Raw genomic sequence first — 20,637 nt, 5'->3', positions numbered from 1 at the left:
AACTTTTTTCATTTCCTACCTCTTTTTTTGTGCTCTTTGCAGTTTCTTAACCTTTTATTCTAGATTAGCACTATTTAGTAGATCCATATATGTAATTAAATTTTATATAGTAGCCAAATTTAATAAAAATAAAAACATACAAGTGTAATCTGTTAGCTCAAAAACACTGCCAGTTCAACATGAAATGTGAAATCTTTGGGACAATTTACATTCTAATTTTCTTACCAAATTCAGTGTACATTTTATGCTTCAAAGCACATTTCTTTAAATGTGTTAATGTTAATTTCTGTTAAGTCCTAGTGCTTAGTAGCCATCTGTGGACAGCACTGAAATCCCTAACTGAAAATTTAAGTTTCATCTCTTAAGATTTTCCCTTTGTGTTTTTGCTCCTTATTCATAATAGTCTAGTACATTTATAGCTGCACCTTCCATGTCTCATTCCTTTTCCTTTGCTTGAATTACCTCCCTCCTAAAACGTTGTGTGGTTATATGTGTCTCACCGGTTGCCCTTACATATTGGGCACTCTTCAGTGTAAAAAGGTTTAAGTTGAGTGAGTATGGATACCTCTACTGCCCCATTCAGTTCCTTTCAGGTGCTGATCTAAGTGCTTGGACCATACTGGAGTGTCTGGGAGGGGGCTAAGAAAGCCTTAGCCTGAACAGATGGTAAACATGACAACAGTCCAGGAGGAGATGATGCATGGTATAGGGAAATAGACTAAAGGGACTGTTATGTTGTAGAAAGACAAGGGGAGGTATTTGTTGTAGTTATTTGTGTGTAAATATATGGGGAGTGCACCTGTGTGTGCACGCAGCTACGTAGACATTTGTGGATGTTAGAGGACAACATTAAGTGTTTTCCTCAATCACTCCACCTTATTTTTTTTTGAAACAGGGTCTTTCCCTGAACTCAACAGTTCATTTTGACTGGTTAGCAAACCCCAGGGAAACTCTGAAATTACATACTAGTACTGATGATGCACCTGACTTTATTAAATTGGTACTAGGGGTCAGAACTCAAGTCCTTAAGATTTGCTCATCAAGCACAACTGAATCATTTCCCAGTCCCTAAAGTTTTTTAAGGGTTGGGCCAGCAGCGTAGATCTTACAGAGATGAAAGAAGAGACAGAATTAGCCAAGCAGCCATCTCTGTAAATGTATTCCATGTGGAGGACAGTCAGTGTAGTGGCCTGAAGGTAGAATTGTGCTTATTTGTACAAGGGGAACCAAGAAAGCTATAGAACCTGGAGCAGAGGTGGGAGTATTAGGAGATAAGATTATAAAAGTATAGAGGGACTTCTCATGGAGGACCTTGCACGCTATTATACAGAGTTGTTTTATATTGAGAGAAACTAGTAGTAAGTAGACAGTTTTGAGCACAGGAATGATCTAACAGCATTTTAGCAGAATCAGATGATAGTTGGAGTTTGGTGCAGGGTTGTAACAGCAACTCATCGAAAAAGTTAAGAGACTGCTGCTGCTGTAAACTAGGCAAGAAATGCAGCGGCTTCTACCAGTACTAGAGAAGTGAGAGTACAGGGTGTCCTGGTGGATTGTGTGGGGAGAGAGGAAAGGAGGAGGTTGGAGTGCTTAGGCAAAGCTGGTTATTGGAATTGACTGTTAGCTGAAATGAGAAAGACAGCAAAACCAGTTTTGTTGGAGGATGCCAGGTAGACAATGAGGATATTAGGCCGAAACATTGTTCTGTGAGACATTTCCTGGGAAGATGTGAATAAGCATCCCATCCCAGTGGGCAACCGAAGACAGACCAAATTCTAGCTTGGTGAACCAATGAGTTTATTGGTGCTACTTACAGGAGTACAGATGGATGAGGGGTGTTTACAGGAGCAGAGATGATTCTGAAAAGCCCACCTGTCCTAGGTAACAACTCTCCAAAGCTATTTTCAGCACCACTTGCAGGTCAGAGACTGCACCAGACCACTCAGCTCCTCTTCTCCCCAGTGATTTTCTGTTTCTGTAACCCTGAGGGGTCTGGGGTTGTGAAGCTTGTCAATTTGACTTAGGTTTGTTTACTTCCTGAGTCTTGTGACTCACCTCCCTCTTCCCTCCAGGATGGAATGTTTTAATTAGGAAGTAATCACTACACAAGTGGTGTTTATTGGGAATCAAGGTAGACACATTGTGCTAGTATACTAGTCCTATAGGAGACTAGGAAAGAAGTATGGACATAGAACTTTTTGTTTCTCAAAATTGATGCTAAATTTGCTGTATTACTAGTGGCCCTCTTTATTTTTGTCATGAGTACATTCACATTTATTTTTATGATTCTAGAATTTTGAGGAGAATTTTGTGGTGGAGGAAGAATGTTTAACCACAGATTCTATCAGCCAACTGTTCTTAAAGCTCCTGTCTTATACCCTTCCTTCTCTGCATTCCCTCCGCCCTCCTCTCATGACTGTATCTGTGTACTCTTACCTCTGCTATATCCCCTTTGCTGTTTTCTGTAAATTCTGCTCTGCTTGTACACATTTCTTATTTTTCTGAGTTCTTATAACTTAACATGCTGTTTAATATTTTCTTGAGAAGTATTGAATTGAATACAAAAGCTTGAAACTAAGTAAGGCCAGAGAAAAAAAAGAATAAGCTACCATGTTTCTGTTGCAGGTGCTGTGTGCAGAAAGGCATCTCCTGCCTCCAGGAAGCAATTTATCCTCCCTAGTACCTGGGTCTGTGAGATAGTTCTCGAAAGCAGAGTCTTGAACAAAGAAAGACCCAGCCTTGTCTACCCTCTGCTAGTTCCCTTTACAGTTCAGTTTCTTTGTCTCCCATGCATGGTAATACAAATATCCTGACTAGGTGCTCCATGCTACAGGGCCATGACAGGCAGAACTGTGTACACACACTCAGACAGACTGTGCTGCATTCCTTTTTCTTTGTCCTGGAATTTTACTACCACAATGCCTTCTACAATAAGCCATTTCATAGTGTGTGCTGGATAGCTTTAGTGTCAACTTGACACACCTGGATTGAGGGAGCCTCACCTGGGGAATTGCCTCTATAGGACTGGCCTGTGGCCATGTCTGTAGGGCATCTTCTTGATTGTTGAGTGATGTGGGTGGTGCCACCCCTTGGCAGGTGGGCCTGTGTTACATAAGAAAGCAGGCTGAGCAGGGGCCAGGGAGCAAGTCAGTAAGCAGCGATCCTCCATGGCCTGTGCTCCAGCTCCTGCCTCCAGGTTCTTGCCCTGAGTTCCTGCCTTGGGCTCCCTGATGAACTGTGACCTGGGAGATGTAAGCTGAATAAACCCTTTCCTCCCCAAGTTGGTATTGGTCAGTGTTTTGTCACAACAGTGGAGAAACAAGCTAGAACATAGTGCCAAAGACAAGATGATGATTTCAGAGTCCTTGTCAAGGTTGCTTAAATACCCTCACCTCACCACTACATGGCTGGGAGACTGCAGACTTACTTCATGGGGATCAAAGCAAAGATATTCTCAAATTTTTCTGCTAGTGGAAACATAATGTCAACCATAGGTAGTTTAATTATTTCTAAGGACCAGCTGAATTTTTATCTTTTAAAGATTTTATGTATTTTTATTTTACGTGTATGGGTATTTAGCCTGGATGTATATAAGTGCACCCCATGCCTGACTAGTGCCTTCAGAGGCCAGAAGAGGGCATCAGATCCCCCTGGAACTGGAGTTGAGGATAGATGATAGTCACCATGTGGGTGTTAGGAACCCAACAAGTTCCTCTGAGAGAGCAGCCAGTATTCTTAACTGCTAAGCCATCTCTCCTGCCCCCACTGCACTTTTTACTTTTCTTTTTTTCTTTTTTAAAGACAGGATCTCTGTATCGCCAGCTGACCTGAAACTTGCTGTATAGACCAGGCTGGCCTCAGAAATCCACCTGCCTCTGCCTCTGCCTCTGCCTCCTGAGTGCTGGGGTTAAAATTAAAGGCATGTGCCATCATGCCCAGTGCTCAAACTTTATTTTAAAACACATACAAGAAAAAAAAATTATATATCAAATACCATAAATCATTGATAGAAATTTTTCAGAAATATTTTATTTTGTGATAAATCTTCAAAATCTTCAAATTTTATTCTTGGACTATGTCTCACAGTTCAGACTGGGCATATTGTAAGTGCTTGGTCATGACATAGAGCTAGGAGCTACCTATTAGAGAGTGTAGCAGATCAGGCCAGGTGTGGTCAGACTACCACTCACTAGCAAATTGGCTCTGTAAAACTTGTTTCTGCATAGTTAAGAATTAAAAATGGGGGCTAGAGAGATGGCTCACCAGCAGTTAAGAGCACTGACTGTTCTTGCAGAGGACTCAGGTTCAGTCCCCAGCACCTACATGGTGGCTACGAACCATCTTTTAACTCCAGTTCCAGGGGAATCCACAGTCCTCTTCTGACCTCCACGGCAATGCACGACACGGGTACACTCACACACATGCGGCAGTACACTCATACGTTTTAATCCCAGCACGCTGGAGGCTGAAGCAGGTAGATCTCTTATGAGTTCAAGGCCAGCCTGGTCTACATAGTGAGCTCCAGGCCAGTTGGGGCCACAAGGAGATTGTGTCTCAAAAAAGACTAAAAAAAACAATGGCTTTCTTTTTTTTTTTTACAGTTTTTTTTTTTAAGGTGCTGAGGATGCAGTTCAATAGAATAATTGCCTAGCACACAGAGGCCCTAGTTTTGGTACCATAAGAGAGGGCGAATGAGAGAAGGATAAAGGTTCATTAGAGGGGCTAAAGAGATGGCTCAGCAGTTAAGAACACCTGCTGTTCTTGCAGAAGACCCAGGTTCGAATCCCAACACCCACATGGCAGCTAACTGCTCAAAACTCCAGTTCTAGGGGATCTGACGCCCACTTCTGGCCACCTCCAGGCATTGCACGACATGGGTGCACTTACACACATGCAGGCAATACACTCATACACACAAAATAAAATAAAAATAATAAATTCTTTTAAAAAAAAAATAAAAGGTTCATTAACTGCCTAGCTCAGTAAGTAGGAAGAACATAGAAATACCTGCCACCAGGGCATATCACTGCAGAGATGTGTGCGTGTGTTGTGTGCGCATATGTATGGAATGCATGCTCCTGAGTGTACACTTGGAGGCACAGGAAAATGTCAGGTGTCCTGCTCTGTTACTGTCCATATTAATCCGTTGAGACCAGGTCTCTCGGTGATCTGGACTAGGCTGACAGCAACTTCCTGCAGGCTTCCTATCTCTGTCCCCCATAGCACCAAGGTTATGGGGCTCTCATGCAGCCACACCTGGCATTTACCTGGATGCTAGGGATTTGAATACCGGTCCTTATGCTTACATAGCAAGTGCTCTTGCTGTCTGCGCCATCTTCACAGCAGTTTGCAATTTATACTAAAGTTTAGAAAGGGAAGGCCAGGTGCTGTGACACACACCTTTAGTTCCAGTACTCCGGAGGCAGAGGCAGGTGGATCTCTGTAAGATCCAAGGCCAGCCTGATCATGTAGTGAGTTCCAGGTGAGCTGGGGCTACAGGGAGACCCTGTCTCAAAACCAGCAACAGACAGCAACAACAAAGGTTAAGAAGGGAAATCAAAGGGATTCAAATTCCTGAGAGAAGCTTTCTGATTTTAAAGTCTTCTCAGCCGGGCACAGTGGCACACAGCTGTAATCTCAACAATCTGATGCCTGAGACGGGTTACACATTCAAGACTGAATGAAATGTATTTTGAAATTTCATTTATATTTTACAAACTTAAAAGAATATGCCGGGCGTGGTGGCGCACGCCTTTAATCCCAGCACTCGGGAGGCAGAGGCAGGCTGAGTTCAAGGACAGATGGGGCTACAGGGAGACCCTGTCTCAAAAACATCAAAAAAAAAAGAATATGTCTTTAGGGGCTCGAGAGATGGCTCAGTGGTTAAGAGCACTGACTGCTCTTGCAGAGGACCTGGGTTCAATTCCCAGCACCCACATGGCGGCTACGAACCATCCTTAACTCCAGTTCCAGGGGAATCCAAAGCCGACTCCTGTCCTCCATGGCATTGCACAACACATACATGCAGGCAATACACTCACACACATAAAATAATAAAAATTTTAAAAAAGAATATGTCTTTAAGTAAATATAAATACACATGTCTATATTAATTTCATTGTGGGCCACTTCTAGCATCTGTTTACATTTGAGACCCTGCCTCAAAGAAAACCAAGTCGTCTCTTCTGCATAGCTTCATAAGAAGCTTATTGAAAGGTATGTTCTGTTAAAATGAGATAGTACACCAAGAGTTGTGAAACACTGTCAGGATTGTAGGAAGAAAGAGAAGGTAATTCATAGCCTATGGAGCATCCATTTTGCCCGGATCCAGGAGCTCCATGTGCTCCTGATGGGTATGTCTGAGAGGAAGGAGAACAAAGTGAGCACTTGACAGATGTTTGACCATGTTGAGGAGGTTTACAGTTCTGATGAAGAGCGAATGTTGTAGAGCGTACAGAGAGTAAAGCATCCAATGAGAAAAGTGTTAGTCTAGCACCTGAGTAAGACAGAAATTCTTAAAAAAATAAATATAACAAGCAAGGAAGAAAATGCTGCTGGAATATTGATGTAGTCAAACTCTGATTTTATGGAGGGGGAGCTAGGGGTGGTCCAGTTGAAGGAGTTTGAGTGGGGGTTGGATTGTAACTCAGTGATACAGAGCACATGGAGACACTGGATTTAATCCCCAATACCAGCCAACCAAGAGGAATGTGGGGTTAAGTCATTTGTCTGGTAGGGAACCATTAAGTAACATCTAAAGAAATTGCTATGTTTAAAAACATGAAATAAATACCATGAAAATAATTGTTTCTGTGGAAAGGACTCAGAAGTGGTGAGGATTGGTAAAATGACTATTACGCCTTGTAATATTATTTGACTTTGTCTTCCTGTAGCTCTGGCTCACCTGGAACTTGCTATGTGCACCAGGCTAGACTTGGTCTCACAGAGATCTATCTACCTGCCTCTGCCTCTGCCTCCCAAGTGCTGGGGTTAAAGGAGTGTGCTACCATGCCTGGCTACTATTTGACTTTTTAAACCAAGTATTACTTTTATAAGTTTATGTTTTATTTTTAATTGGTATAAAGTTGGTTGTTAAAACATGTTTATTTTAGATGTTAAGCTTTGTTGATCTAATTAATACCTTTATTATAACATGGTGATAGCATCGTTTTCTATGTGTATTTCTATCAATTGTCAAATCAGTTTCTGCTTCCTGTTCATACCATTAATATTTGGCTCCCTTGGCTGTGATGGAAAAATATATTCTAAGAAGCATGAGTCAATCCTGTGCTAGGCTCAACTTAGAAGAAAATTTAGTTAATGTCTATAAATAGCTTGCCAATCATCACTGCTACCTGAAAGTTATAAAAGGGAGAATGATAATCCCAGCCCAGAACTGAGGAGTTGAAGCAATGAAAGTGTATAGCCCTCCCATTATCCTTCAGAGGCATGATGGACCAAGAGTTGATCGGCTTCTGTTGTAAGTATTGGCTCTTGTCTCAGGATTTTGTAATATTAAAACTCAACTATCTTGTTAATTTTCATGGTTTTTGTTTATGAATAGAGAAGTATGTTATACAGTAAAAGTAGATCTCTGTAGTTTTACTTTCTGACATGTCAATAATATTACTGCTGCTAAATGGTGCCAACTGACATTTTTCCTAGTCTGCTCTCCTTAATATATGTTACAATTAAATCCCACTGTCTTTACCGTTTTACGTAAGGCTGAATGAAATGTATTTTGAAATTTTATTTATATTTTACAAGCTTCAAAAGAATATATCTTTAAGTGAACATAGACTAAATGTATAAATTTCATTGTGGGCCAGTGCTTTTAGATCTGTCTGCATTTGGGGACCACTGGTTTGGAAAGAAGTACTTCAATAACGGAAGGGAACTATATCTTTTATATTTTTGTTAAATATATTTTAAAGATACTTTAGTGGCTATAATAGTATTTGTTTATACTTTGTTTCTGGAAAAATATGTATCGTTTTCTCTGAAACATTCAAATTATTGAAAATCTGTATTCTAACTTAAAGGAAATTAACCTGTTGATTTTTGCGTAGTTCAGAATTCAGATACTTGTACTTTAATAAAACCTTGAGATGATTCTGCTAATAAGCCAAGAAAGCAATCTGGAGAGAATATTAATTTTTTTCAAGTATGTTTCCTAAGAATAATATGGAACCATGTATTGAGAATCTTAAGGATTGGGCTGGAGAGATGGTTCAGTGGTTAAGAACACCATCTGCTCTTATAGAGGACCTGGGTTCAATTCCCAGCACCCACATGGCGGCTAACAAGTGTCCATAACTCCAGTTCCAGGGGAATCTCAACATCTTCTGACCTCCCTCCATGGGCATTGCACGACACAGGTGCACTTACACATATGCAAGCAATACACTCTTACACATAAAATAAAAACAAAATATTAAAAGAAATGGATTTTTTTAAAAAAGAATCTTAAGGATTGTATCTGTCCAAAGGCTTAGGATAGTTTTTCCAACGTATTATGCCAGAGAAAGAAAGTAGATTTCAGAGTCGTAATGAAGTATCCTAAATTTATTTTAATTTTAAAGTTCATGTGTATTTTGTGATAAGACCAGAGGTATGGAAGTGCATGCCAGAATGCTAATTATAGTTACCCATATAGAAGGTTCAGTAGTTTAAAGTTTATTTCTTATTTTACTGTTTTTTTATTATTTTTATTTTATGGGTATGAGTGTATTGCCTACATGTAAGTGCACCCATGTTGTGCAGTGCCCATGGAGGTCAGAAGAAGGCCCCAGATATCCCCTGGCACTAGAGTTACAGATGGTTGTTAACCACTGTGTGGGTGCTGGGAATTGAACCCTGGTCCTCTGCAAGAGTTGTCACTGCTCTTAACCATTAAGCCATCTCTCCAGCCCCTTGCTTTACTATTTTTTTTTTTTAGTTCAACAAATGTTTATATGTAGCCATGGCCAATCATGGTGCTTTCTGAAATAGCTTATTTCTTGAACAGTTAAAATATTACTTTTTTGTTTTGTTGAGACAGTCTCACTATGTGGCTCTGGCAGTCCAGGATGACGTGAAACTCAGAGATATAAATGCTGGAAATTAATTAAAGGCATGGGCCACCTAAAATAATGTTACATTTTTAAAGGAAAAGATTACAGTTTTATAATTTTTTTCATTACACAATTACTATAATGACTTTGTCATTACAGTTATAGGTTCAGTTATATGGAAAATTGACACACTTGCAACACTTTATTCTCAGAATTAGAAAATAAAGCAAGACTTCATTGTGATGTGCTTGAAACATTCAGCCCACGTGGTGATTGTGAAAGTACCTCCATTCATATGAACCATGAGGTGTCTGTAAGGAAGCCTTTCTTCACATGGCGATGCTGATCAAATGTTGTACACTTACTTAATCAGAAATGAAGAGAATATCAGTTCATTTTTAGTGATGGGTAGCCATAAGTGCATCTTTTTGTTTATTGAATATTTTATTTCAGGCAACTGCAAGAGCAGCAACGACAGAAGGAGCTGGAGAGGGAAAGGTTGGAGAGAGAAAGAATGGAAAGGGAAAGATTGGAGAGAGAGCGGCTAGAAAGAGAGAGGCTTGAGAGGGAGCGCTTGGAACAAGAACAGCTGGAGCGGGAGAGGCAGGAACGGGAACACCTGGAGCGCCTGGAGCGGGAGAGGCTGGAGCGCCTGGAGAGAGAGAGGCAAGACCGTGAGCGCCTGGAGCAGTTGGAGCGGGAGCAAGTGGAGTGGGAGAGAGAGCGCAGAGTGTCCACTGCTGGTAAGGAGTCCGCAGATTAAGCCTCCCTGCATTTGAGCTGGGTGAGGCTCTATGCAGTGTGAATGAGGTTTCCCATGTGAGATGCTTGGGACTAAGCAGTACAGTTTGGAGCTAGGAAAATCCTCAGCAGTTACTGCCTCAGCACTTCCTTTTATTTTCTCTGTATTGCTTTTATTGCTTAGAAAATAAAAGAAAACTCCTGGGAACTTTTATTCTAGCATTTTAATTCTTCTAAGCTCCCTAAAAATTGGCTATAAAGTGTATGTTTTTATGGGAAGCTTTTTTATATTGGATGATCTCAGAAGATATTTCCCTTGTGAAATGGCTCAAATCATCTCACATACTGTATTATATTACGTATAGCGAGAAATTAGCTTGATTATAGTCTTAAATTTTTGAAGGAAGAATGAAAATATTCTCTCTTAAAAATAACTGGTTGTTTAAAGATTTTTCTACTATTTTGGAAAATCAATGAAAAATAGCAACCTGATAAAATTCATTAAAAGACACAGATTTAAGATATGGTAAAAGTCTAAGGTGTTTAGTATTTATCAAAGAATTTTATTCTTTATAACATATATCAAAAGCTGGTCAGTATTGGTTAGTTCATTGGTTAATTCATTGTTTTTAACTGCCTGATTATCTAGAGTTAAGAAGACAGAATGTATCCAAAAATAAGCACTGAATTGGGGAGTTTCTTACCCTTCGTAGTAAACATTTTGCCAGTTTTGTTATTGTTTTTTTAAGTGAATTTATTCTTCTGTTTGTAGTAATTTTGATGCTTTTTTAATGCACTAAATGATAAAAATTAAAATTGTTACTATCCTTTACTTTAAAAGGATAGGTTAATTTATTAATCCACATTAAATAAAAAACTTCATCTTTTTGGATTTCATAGTGGATTTGCAAGTTAAAGTTTTCTCAAGTGAACACACTGATTGCCTAATCTGGTACAGCTGTATTCTGCATTGATACATTGTCTGATTGCTGGTTTCGGCTTCACTAGCTCCCTTTTTCTCTCTCCTTTTTTATCCTGTCTTTTGCTGCTGCTTCCCACCTTATGTCCAGCTCCATCTTCAGACAGCTCCCTGTATAGTGCTCCACTTCCTGAGTATTCCAGTTGCCAGCCTCCTTCAGCACCTCCTCCATCATATGCTAAAGTCATCTCAGCTCCAGTGTCAGATGCCACTCCTGATTACGCTGTAGTGACTGCTTTGCCACCTACTTCCACACCCCCTACACCACCACTGCGACACTCAGCGACCCGTTTTGCAACATCTCTAGGTTCAGCCTTCCACCCTGTTCTTCCCCATTATGCTACAGTTCCTCGTCCTCTGAACAAAAACTCTCGACCTTCTTCTCCTGTGAACACACCCTCTTCTCAGCCTTCAGCTGCGAAGTCCTGTGCCTGGTCTACTTCCAATTTCTCGCCCCTCCCTCCGTCTCCTCCAATAATGATTAGCAGCCCCCCTGGCAAAGCTACTGGCCCAAGGCCTGTCCTCCCCGTTTGTGTCTCCTCTCCTGTGCCCCAAATGCCTCCATCACCAGCAGCACCCAATGGGCTGCTGGACTCTGTAACATACCCAGTGTCTCCACCGCCTACCTCAGGGCCAGCAGCTCCGCCACCACCACCGCCACCACCACCACCACCACCACCACCACCGCCGCCGCCGCTGCCTCCCCTCGCCTCACTCTCACACTGTGGATCGCAGGCTTCTCCTCCTCCAGGCACCCCTCTTGCCTCAACTCCCTCATCCAAGCCCAGTGTTCTCCCTTCTCCCTCTGCAGCTGCCCCTGCCTCTGTGGAGACCCCTCTAAATCCTGAGCTGGGAGACTCCTCTGCTTCCGAGCCAGGCTTGCAGGCAGCCTCTCAGCCGGCCGAGACGCCAACCCCACAGGGTAAGGCTTCAGTACTGCTGCTGATGACTAGTCACTTGAGAGTAGTGCATAGCAACAACTCTGACTGGATGAAGCAGAAGGCTCTGATAGTTGGGTGTCTGTATGCCAAAGTGTACTGTGTGTTCTTAAATTTTAAAGTGTAGATTTTCTTGTATTCTGTTGCTTAATTGTATATGGAAGTTCAGTATGGGGAGATTCCATACTGAACTTGGGTTTTAGGATCTTTTGCAGTAAGTATTGTAGAAGGTGCTTTCCGGTATTTAAGGGCCTCTATAGTAATACATTTCTTTTAAATTTCACTAGGAAAACTTGACCATTCATCTTTCATGCAGTAAAGTATGACCTAAGTAGTTTTTACTTTCTTGGAGATTTGGAAATCTGGTTAGTGGATCATCCTGGAGTTCACCCTGGAGCACTTCTGCACTAGATTCTTTTTCCTTCCTTCACTTCTCCTGTGCTGAGTTCTCATATTAGACTTTTAAGACGGGTGACTCCCTTAGATTCTTTGCAGAAGTAGACAGTAACAGGCATGGTATATACCCCAAAAGATACCATAACCAAAAATTGAAAGTGATGGAAGGGCAAAACAGAGCATCCTTGAAGGTTTTCCCACAACTCCAGCGTGTGCCTTGGGCAGTACAGTAGAGAATGGAGGGTAGAATCTAAGTATGGATTATATAAGCAGATGTGGACTTGGTTCTGTAAGAAGATGCATAGTAACCCTGTCTTTTTATTGTTTGTTTTTAAATGTAGGATATAGGGAGCATTGCAGAGATGATGCTGAGAACAAATTTGCACTTCCAGAAACAGTGCTATAATATGGATTTGTATTTAAACATACCTCTTTAAAAACTTAGTAAGATGAAGTAGTGAGATTTGTTAACTGCTATTTTTTTTTTTTTTTTTTTTTAAAAAACCCCTTTTAAAAAATTTTAAAAAGAAGAAGGGGGATTTTTTTAACTCTTTTTTTTTTTTTTTTTAAAAAACCCCTTTTAAAAAATTTTAAAAAGAAGAAGGGGGATTTTTTTAACTCTTTTTTTTTTTTTTTTTAAAAAACCCCTTTTAAAAAATTTTAAAAAGAAGAAGGGGGATTTTTTTAACTCTTTTTTTTTTTTTTTTTAAAAAACCCCTTTTAAAAAATTTTAAAAAGAAGAAGGGGGATTTTTTTAACTCTTTTTTTTTTTTTTTTTAAAAAACCCCTTTTAAAAAATTTTAAAAAGAAGAAGGGGGATTTTTTTAACTCTTTTTTTTTTTTTTTTTAAAAAACCCCTTTTAAAAAATTTTAAAAAGAAGAAGGGGGATTTTTTTAACTCTTTTTTTTTTTTTTTTTAAAAAACCCCTTTTAAAAAATTTTAAAAAGAAGAAGGGGGATTTTTTTAACTCTTTTTTTTTTTTTTTTTAAAAAACCCCTTTTAAAAAATTTTAAAAAGAAGAAGGGGGATTTTTTTAACTCTTTTTTTTTTTTTTTTTAAAAAACCCCTTTTAAAAAATTTTAAAAAGAAGAAGGGGGATTTTTTTAACTCTTTTTTTTTTTTTTTTTAAAAAACCCCTTTTAAAAAATTTTAAAAAGAAGAAGGGGGATTTTTTTAACTCTTTTTTTTTTTTTTTTTAAAAAACCCCTTTTAAAAAATTTTAAAAAGAAGAAGGGGGATTTTTTTAACTCTTTTTTTTTTTTTTTTTTTTTTTAAAGACAGGGTCTCACTGTGTAGCCTTGGCTGGCCTGGAACTCACTGTAGACCAGGCTGGCCTCAAACTCAGAGATGCACCTGTCTCTGCCTCCCAAGAGCTGGAGTTAAAGGTGTGCGCCACCATACCCGGCCATTATGACTAATTTTTTGATGTCATCTTACCACGTTTTTCTAAATGATAAATAAAGGTCTAGCAGTTTGACATCTGGACAAAAGGCACAACTAGCCTGACAAGACTAAATGTCCTCTTGCTGTGGCTTCGAACTCTTAACAATTTGCAGGAAGAGATGGCTGACTTTAAGCTACCCATGTCTCTTTCTGAACTGCTGTTCAAGCCTCAGAAGGGAACAGTTACTACCCAGTGGGCAAACACTCTTCTGTCTTTAAAAACCAAATTTAACCCCTTCAAGTCTTAAGGGAATGCTCATTCATTTGGTATTCTGATATTAAATCAATTCTTGTTTACTCCCTTTGTTACTTTTATGCGAGATTTGGACACTTGTGCACTCCATCTTGAATGCCAAAACATTTCTCTGTTTCAAATTCTTAGTTATTTTGAGGTTTTACTTGATATTAGGAATTTTTTTCTGTGATTCTTAGCTCTGGCTACCTACTGGTTTTACATGTAGAATATGTTTAAGATACTGAAACCTGGAACCCAGTTCTCTTTTGCAGCCTTAATCTAGTCTGTCTGTAAACATGTCTTCTTGGTCATAGTCAAGTGTATTGTTTCAGCACCTAAGCTTTTACATGAACATGTGTGGTCTCTTATCTCAGGTAGTTCTAACTGCCACTGTGTGTGCATGTGTGTGCACATGTGTGTCTTCTGCAATTTTATAAGCATTTTCAAATTCTCATGGAACATAAAAACCTAATTAGATACTAGATAGTTCTATTACTAAAGGTCTAACATTAAGTAGTTATAGGTAACTTTGGCTTCCAAGTTTTATATCTTTTAAAAAGCTAGTGTAAACTTTAAGCACTGTGGTAAATCGATCTCTGATGTGTAGTGTTTGAGTCAGTGTAATTTAGCATGACATTCTGCTTGTCTGCTTATGTAAACTACTGTGACTTAGCTCTGGTGCTGATAACTGTTCCCATTTCTTCCTCTCAGGCTTTGTCTTGGGACCACCTGCACCCCCACCCCCTCCACCACTTCCACCAGGCCCTGTCCAGATCTCAGCACTTCCTCCTCCCCCTGGTCCTCCTCCACCACCTCCACTACCATTCACTGGGCCTCCCCCTCCCCCTCCCCCTCCCCCTCTTCCTAATCAAGTACCCTTACCTCCTCCACCACCTCCTGCCCCTCCCCTCCCTGCATCTGGATTTTTCTCTGGATCTGTGTCCGAAGACAATCGCCCTTTAACTGGACTTGCAGCTGCAATTGCAGGAGCAAAACTTAGGAAAGTGTCTCGGGTAAGTTACCAAATTACTGAACTTTTAAGTGTGTGACTTACTGTTTCTAATTATCTGAAATACTGGATTTATTGTATTATAATATTATGAACCCCATGTAATAAACTTCATTGAGTAAAAAAGTCAAAATTAAAAATTTCAGAAAAGGTGAAAGAATAGTACAGTTTCTTCAAACCCATCACCTCTAGATTTACTAGATAGCATTTAGCCAATGGTTGTTTTCTTTGTTCATACCTCCTTTACTAGACAGAATTTTTATCTCAGTGATGCTAGAGTAAGTCAGAAGAATCATGCCCTTATTTCTCTACCTCAGTGTAAATTTGGAAGGGAGTACCTAATGGTTTTTATGGCAAATTTTTTTTCAGATTCAGATTATGCATTTAGGGAAGCAAAATACCACCAAAGTTGTGTCTTTCTTGGTGTCTGATATGGAGAGACATAATACTGTTTTTCATCCTGTTATTGGTAATGTTAACTTTGGCAGAACTCCCATTGCTATATAAATGTCAGTGTTATTTGTTCTGTCGGTTTTTAAGGTTTAAAAGATACTTGAATATTTTTTAAAGCAGTAACAGTGTGTTTTTCTGTTTTGAATATACTAGTAAACATGATTGTCTAATGTAGGGAATTATTGTATGTGTGTTCTCAATAAGGTGGAAGATGTCTCTTTCCCAAGTGGAGGGAGTGCAGTTGGTGTGAACTCGGCCTCATCCAAAACAGATACTGGGCGTGGGAATGGACCCCTTCCTTTAGGAGGTAGTGGTTTAATGGAAGAAATGAGTGCCCTGCTGGCCAGGAGGTGAGAAACTTCATTGTAGTGGACATGTCCAGAATCAAGAAGATTTGTTCGTTTTGTCCTGAATATAACCTGGAATTAATTCTCTGTTAGAGGAGTTGGTTTAGCTTTTTTGGTTTTCTTTAAATATATACTGAGTTACATGCTTTTTACATGTTTTTAAACTCCTGTCTGCCTTTCTAGGAGAAGAATTGCTGAAAAAGGATCAACAATAGAAACAGAACAAAAAGAAGACAAAAGTGTAAGTGAATAGTCCTCTGCACCTTAAAATGTGTAATTCCTGGCACAGCTCATTAAAAACTCAGCTCAGATGTTACTGAATTTGGACTTAATTGCCTTGAGCTTATGTTTGCTTATTTTTAACTATTTGGGTATTAAAAATGGCTTGTTTTGAGTATTTTCTAAAATTCTAATCTCGTTTTTAGTGAAATGAGTTAAATATGGGGAGTTGTGGGGAAAGTACTGAGGTTCTGCCCACCTTTAAATGAATGAATGACTTCTTACTAGTTTCCTACTCTCTTAGGATCTCAGTTTCTTTCATTAATGTAAAATGAAGGAATTATACTGAATCAGCTGTATTTATGCTTCACCCTTGAGAACCCTGTGGTTATTAGCTGTGCCCCTTAGGGATATAACCTTCATGCCTCTTCCACATTTCAACTGGGCGAGCTGCCCCTCTATGTTGGTATTCACAGAGTGCGGGTGTTTTCCCTGTGCTCTTTGGCCTTCTTTTATAGCATTCCTCATCTGTCTCTCATCTGGTTTCTAGCATTGGCTGGTGTAGGTTCTCAGAACATGCCAGGGAAGGAGCTTTGGGAAGGCCAGAGGAGGAAAGGTTGAGAAGGAAGTGGTGTGAGCCAGAACATAAGGAAGAAAAGACAGATAAAGAAAAAGGAGGTGGCAGAAAGAGGGTGGGAAGGGGACGTGTGAAACCCTTACTCTGAACAGCAGTACTTTCTGTTGGATGTGATGCTAATGCAAATATTTCTGTATATTTAGGAAGATTCAGAGCCTGTAACTTCTAAGGCCTCGACAACCAGTACACCTGGTGAGTACAGGAGAGAACTTTCCCTGAGTGTTAATGTTCTCCCATGTTTGGACCAAGTGACTGATACCAGTCACTAAAATGCTACAGTATTCACATCTGAAAGCATTGACTTTTTTTCTTCTGTCTTTAGAAACTGCTGCTGTTGTAAGCCAAGCATGATGATGCACGCCTTTAATCCCAGCATTTATTTTAGCTTTATCTTTATGAGACAAAATTTGGAACTACAGCATACTTTAGGGCTATAGAATCTTTAGAATAGGATAAAGTCATGAATTTTCCCCATAGAGTAGAAAACTATCTTTGTACAATGTGTTAGTCAAAATATTGCTTCAAAGTATTCTTGAATTATAAATTACTTCTCTGATACATATTTTCTTAAATGTGAAAAAGTAAAGCCCCCATTCCAGGTGCCACATATATAAAACCATTCAGAAGGGTTTGGGGCTTCTCTTTTCAGTTGTTTCATTCAGTCGTTAAAACTAACATTTTATAATATCCTTGATGAGCCAAAAAGAAGTGAAAGGTAAAAGCTCTGAGCACAAAATCTCAGGATTCCAGCAGGGAACATGAGACACATGTTACATAATACTGTGTCAGAGAGGGAGGGGTCATCTAGAGCCCCCTGGGCCATCTTTGGAGAAAATGGTGGTGTACTGTGCATTGTATTTAGCTGAAAGTAGGACGTAATGAGCAGGAGCAGGCATGGGGTGAAAGTTGAATAGGAAGAAACGAAGAAAGAGAAATCGACTACCTTGTCTAGAATGGACGTTTCCTTTTGAGATTTGTTGTAAAATGAGTTTGAAACACATGTTAAGAGCCTTTTATGAAGGTTAGAGAGACGGCTCAGCAGTTAAGAGCACTGACTACTCTTGGAGAGGACCCCGGTTTGATTCCCAGCACCCACATGGTGGTTAACAACCATCTATAGCTCTAGTTCCAGGGGATCTGACACCGCCTTCTGACCTCCATGGGCATTGCACGACACGGGTGAACTTACACACAAGCAGGCAGTACACTTATATACATAAAATTTTTAAAAAAGGGGGGGTGTATCTTCCAACTATTCAAATTGACGTAAGATCAGCTGAAACCATTTTGGGCACATTGAAATGGCTCTTGTGAGCATTGTGGTGTTGAACTGGGAAAGACTGAGTTAGGGGAGCCAGGTGGAAAGTCCTGCTAGAGCCAGTAGAGATCTTGGGGGTTTCCAAAGACTGCTGAAGGGTGGCATGACTTCTGTACCTCCTCCTGAAGCATATCTGGTGCTCATTCAAACAAAGATGCTTTGTTCCCCCTGTTTTACACAGCACTGAACAGCTCTTCCTTACAACCAAATGGACCTCCTTAGATTAACAGAGGGCTGCTGGGCATGGTGGTGCACACCTTTAATCCCAGCACTTGGGAGGCAGAGGCAGGCAGATCTCTGTGAGTCACCTGGTCTAAATCATCAGTTCTAGGCCAACTGGGGCTACAGGGAGACCCTGTTGGGGCGCGGGGGTAGGGATTAGCAGGGGAAGCTAGATAACTCGTATCTTTAATCCCAGTATTTGGGAGACTAAGGCAGGATTGCCACAAGTTTGAGACCAGCTGGACTATATAGTTCAGGTTAGACTGAAAAGACAAGCAAGCAAACAAAAAGATAACACGGGTTCTGGCTAATTGAGAAAGGAACCTGGTAGTCTATTAAACAGTAACACTGCACCTTACCCCCTTTGGAATCACTTTCATCCTTCCTGTGTCATCTTTATATCTGGTAGCAGTATTCTGATGGTTGTTTCCTTCCCTGTCCAGAAGTTTCATTCAGGTCTTCCCTCTTCTCAGCTGCTTGAGCTCATGTGCTAGATGGATTTCTTTTCTGCCATCTTGGACCCCTTAATGATTATTTGATGTTCCCTTGCCAACTCCAAAAACTTGTTCGTAGTGTGCACTGACAGAATGTCTTAGCTGTTAGTATACAAGAGAAAGAATTAAGTGATGAGGAGTAAAGCAAGATGACTTTCAGGTTCTTCCCTTAGATGCCTGTATGCAACAGAAATTCAGAGCCCAAAGCACGGCTTCTTGGTAGTTTAGTTTTGCATGTACTCTAAAAGACCAGTGAGGCCGATGATGGCATTGGAGTCAGCCAGACTAGAGAAAACAAGTCAGAGTATAGTAGATGGCCAGCCATTGAAACCTACAGTGTCTGTAGAATCCCAAACACTGTCTATTAGGGATCTAGAAAACACAGTAGAATTGCTTAATTCTGAAACTTATTTTGAGACTGTTTTCCCATGAGAGCTGTTTGGATCTATAAGACATGTTGAAGAACAGAAGCACGTTACAGATAATGCTTTTTGTATACTGTTGGCACCAGAAAGTTTAGTGTAAGACAGCAGTATCACATTCTACTTTAAACTATACTAATTAGTTAATTATTCCCCATTTATCATTATGTTTATTACCAATATCATTTGGATTATATAATTATAATATTTAGATTTTATAATCTAAGATTTTTTGAAGGAAACATACTTAATGATTTCTTGATTTAAGATCTAAAATTATACAAAATAGAATTTGCATTTTTGTATTTGTCTTTATTTCTAATGTGAGCATAACTGTGACAATATTATAATATCTTCTTGTTTTACAATGACTCTGAAAGGATATGAGGTGTATTTAATAGGACTTCTTTCTTATTTTTGAAGAACCAACCAGGAAACCTTGGGAAAGAACAAATACAATGAATGGCAGTAAGTCACCTGTCATCTCCAGGTATTGATCTTTTTTCTAACTATATATGTGTCTAAAAAGTTAAAACTTTGTTTTGTGTTTTCTGAGACAGGTTCTCACCAGGTAGCCCCAACTGGTCTGGACTCACTATGTAGACCATCCCAGGCTGGCCTCCATCTCCCAGTGATCTGCCTGCCTCTGCCTCCTGAGTGCTGGAATTAAAAGTGTGCGCCACCATGCCTGGCAAGGTTAATACAGTTTTACTCTAGAAAAATTTCAACTGGACAGAAAAGCACCTATAATCTAGCTTATTATTAAAAAACCACTGAGCTCAGTATATTTTTGCTACTGCTAATTATCTGATGAATTCTACCCAGACAATCATTAGCCAGATTGACTGAGATTCTTAAGAGAGCCTCATTTCTGTTAACTTATTTTTTTAATTCAAATTAAAAGAAAGAAGATGCATCAAGTACTAAAATAGCCTTATCATTAGACTGAGCTAAAGATATAGCTCAGCTGACAGAGTGCTTACCTAACATGCACAAACCCTGGGTTCAGTGTCTACCTCTGCATAAACTAAAGAGTTGGCATATGCCTGTATCTCACTCCTGGGGACTAGGATGGAGGTAGAGGGCAAGGTGGAGACAGGAAGAATTTGAGATCAGCCTGGCCCACAATGAAACCCTGTCTAAAAAAGGAAGGAGGGAGGGAGGAAGGAAGGAGGAGGGGGGATGAGTGCCCATAAGCAAGACTAGCTCGTGATTTATTTCTGTGAGTTAGTTACCTGCAGGCACTATCAAACAAGTTCAGTATTTCAGTATTCCTTAGGCATACTTTATTACCATGACTTAAGTTTATACAAATCTTGAACATAGATAAAACTTTTTCTTGATTTATGAGACAGTTTAAAAGGTATGTAGAGATTAAATGTATTTTGTTTTGTCTTTCTGTGACTCATTTATTGCTTCATAAAAAAGCAAACTTGATGCTAATTATAGAAATTTAATAAAAGTACAAAGTAGACTTCATATTATCACTGACCTGTTCTGTGATGGCCTAAATCTAAATTTAGATTTGGTGGGGTGTTTTTTGTTTGTTTGTTTTTGTTTTTTTAATATTTTGGTTTTTGGGTTTTTTTTGTTTGAAAGACTAAGACAACATAGAAGCTACCTCAGATTGAGGGTCTCTTAGACTTTCCCTTGTTTTTCCTTCTCCTATCACTTTTGACAAAGGTTTCTTGTCTACCTAACTAGACCTGCCAAAAGAGGAATGCTGTTGC

The 20,637-nt window shown here is 39.6% G+C and overlaps 1 protein-coding gene across 5 annotated transcripts in view; it reads left to right on the top strand.

Annotated features, from left to right (window-relative positions):
• Positions 1 to 20,637, top strand: part of Enah (ENAH actin regulator) — a 134,708-nt gene that overhangs the window by 100,951 nt on the left and 13,120 nt on the right. For 3 of the 5 annotated variants that reach the window (XM_008823724.3, XM_008823723.3, XM_008823731.3), the window contains 7 exons: positions 9,507 to 9,796; positions 10,865 to 11,695; positions 14,498 to 14,799; positions 15,453 to 15,598; positions 15,779 to 15,836; positions 16,595 to 16,643; positions 19,331 to 19,397. In XM_008823724.3, coding sequence (XP_008821946.1) covers positions 9,507 to 9,796; positions 10,865 to 11,695; positions 14,498 to 14,799; positions 15,453 to 15,598; positions 15,779 to 15,836; positions 16,595 to 16,643; positions 19,331 to 19,397 — 1,743 coding nt within the window. The remainder of the gene's footprint in view (positions 1 to 9,506; positions 9,797 to 10,864; positions 11,696 to 14,497; positions 14,800 to 15,452; positions 15,599 to 15,778; positions 15,837 to 16,594; positions 16,644 to 19,330; positions 19,398 to 20,637) is intronic. The other 2 variants (XM_029558996.1, XM_008823736.3) reach the window with 1 other exon arrangement.

Source organism: Nannospalax galili, unplaced genomic scaffold, assembly GCF_000622305.1.
Source record: "Nannospalax galili isolate Female #2095 unplaced genomic scaffold, S.galili_v1.0 scaffold368, whole genome shotgun sequence".
NCBI classification, from domain to species: domain Eukaryota; kingdom Metazoa; phylum Chordata; class Mammalia; order Rodentia; family Spalacidae; genus Nannospalax; species Nannospalax galili.
Note: the sequence above shows the minus strand (reverse complement) of the source record. Positions and strands in the feature narration are given on the sequence as shown.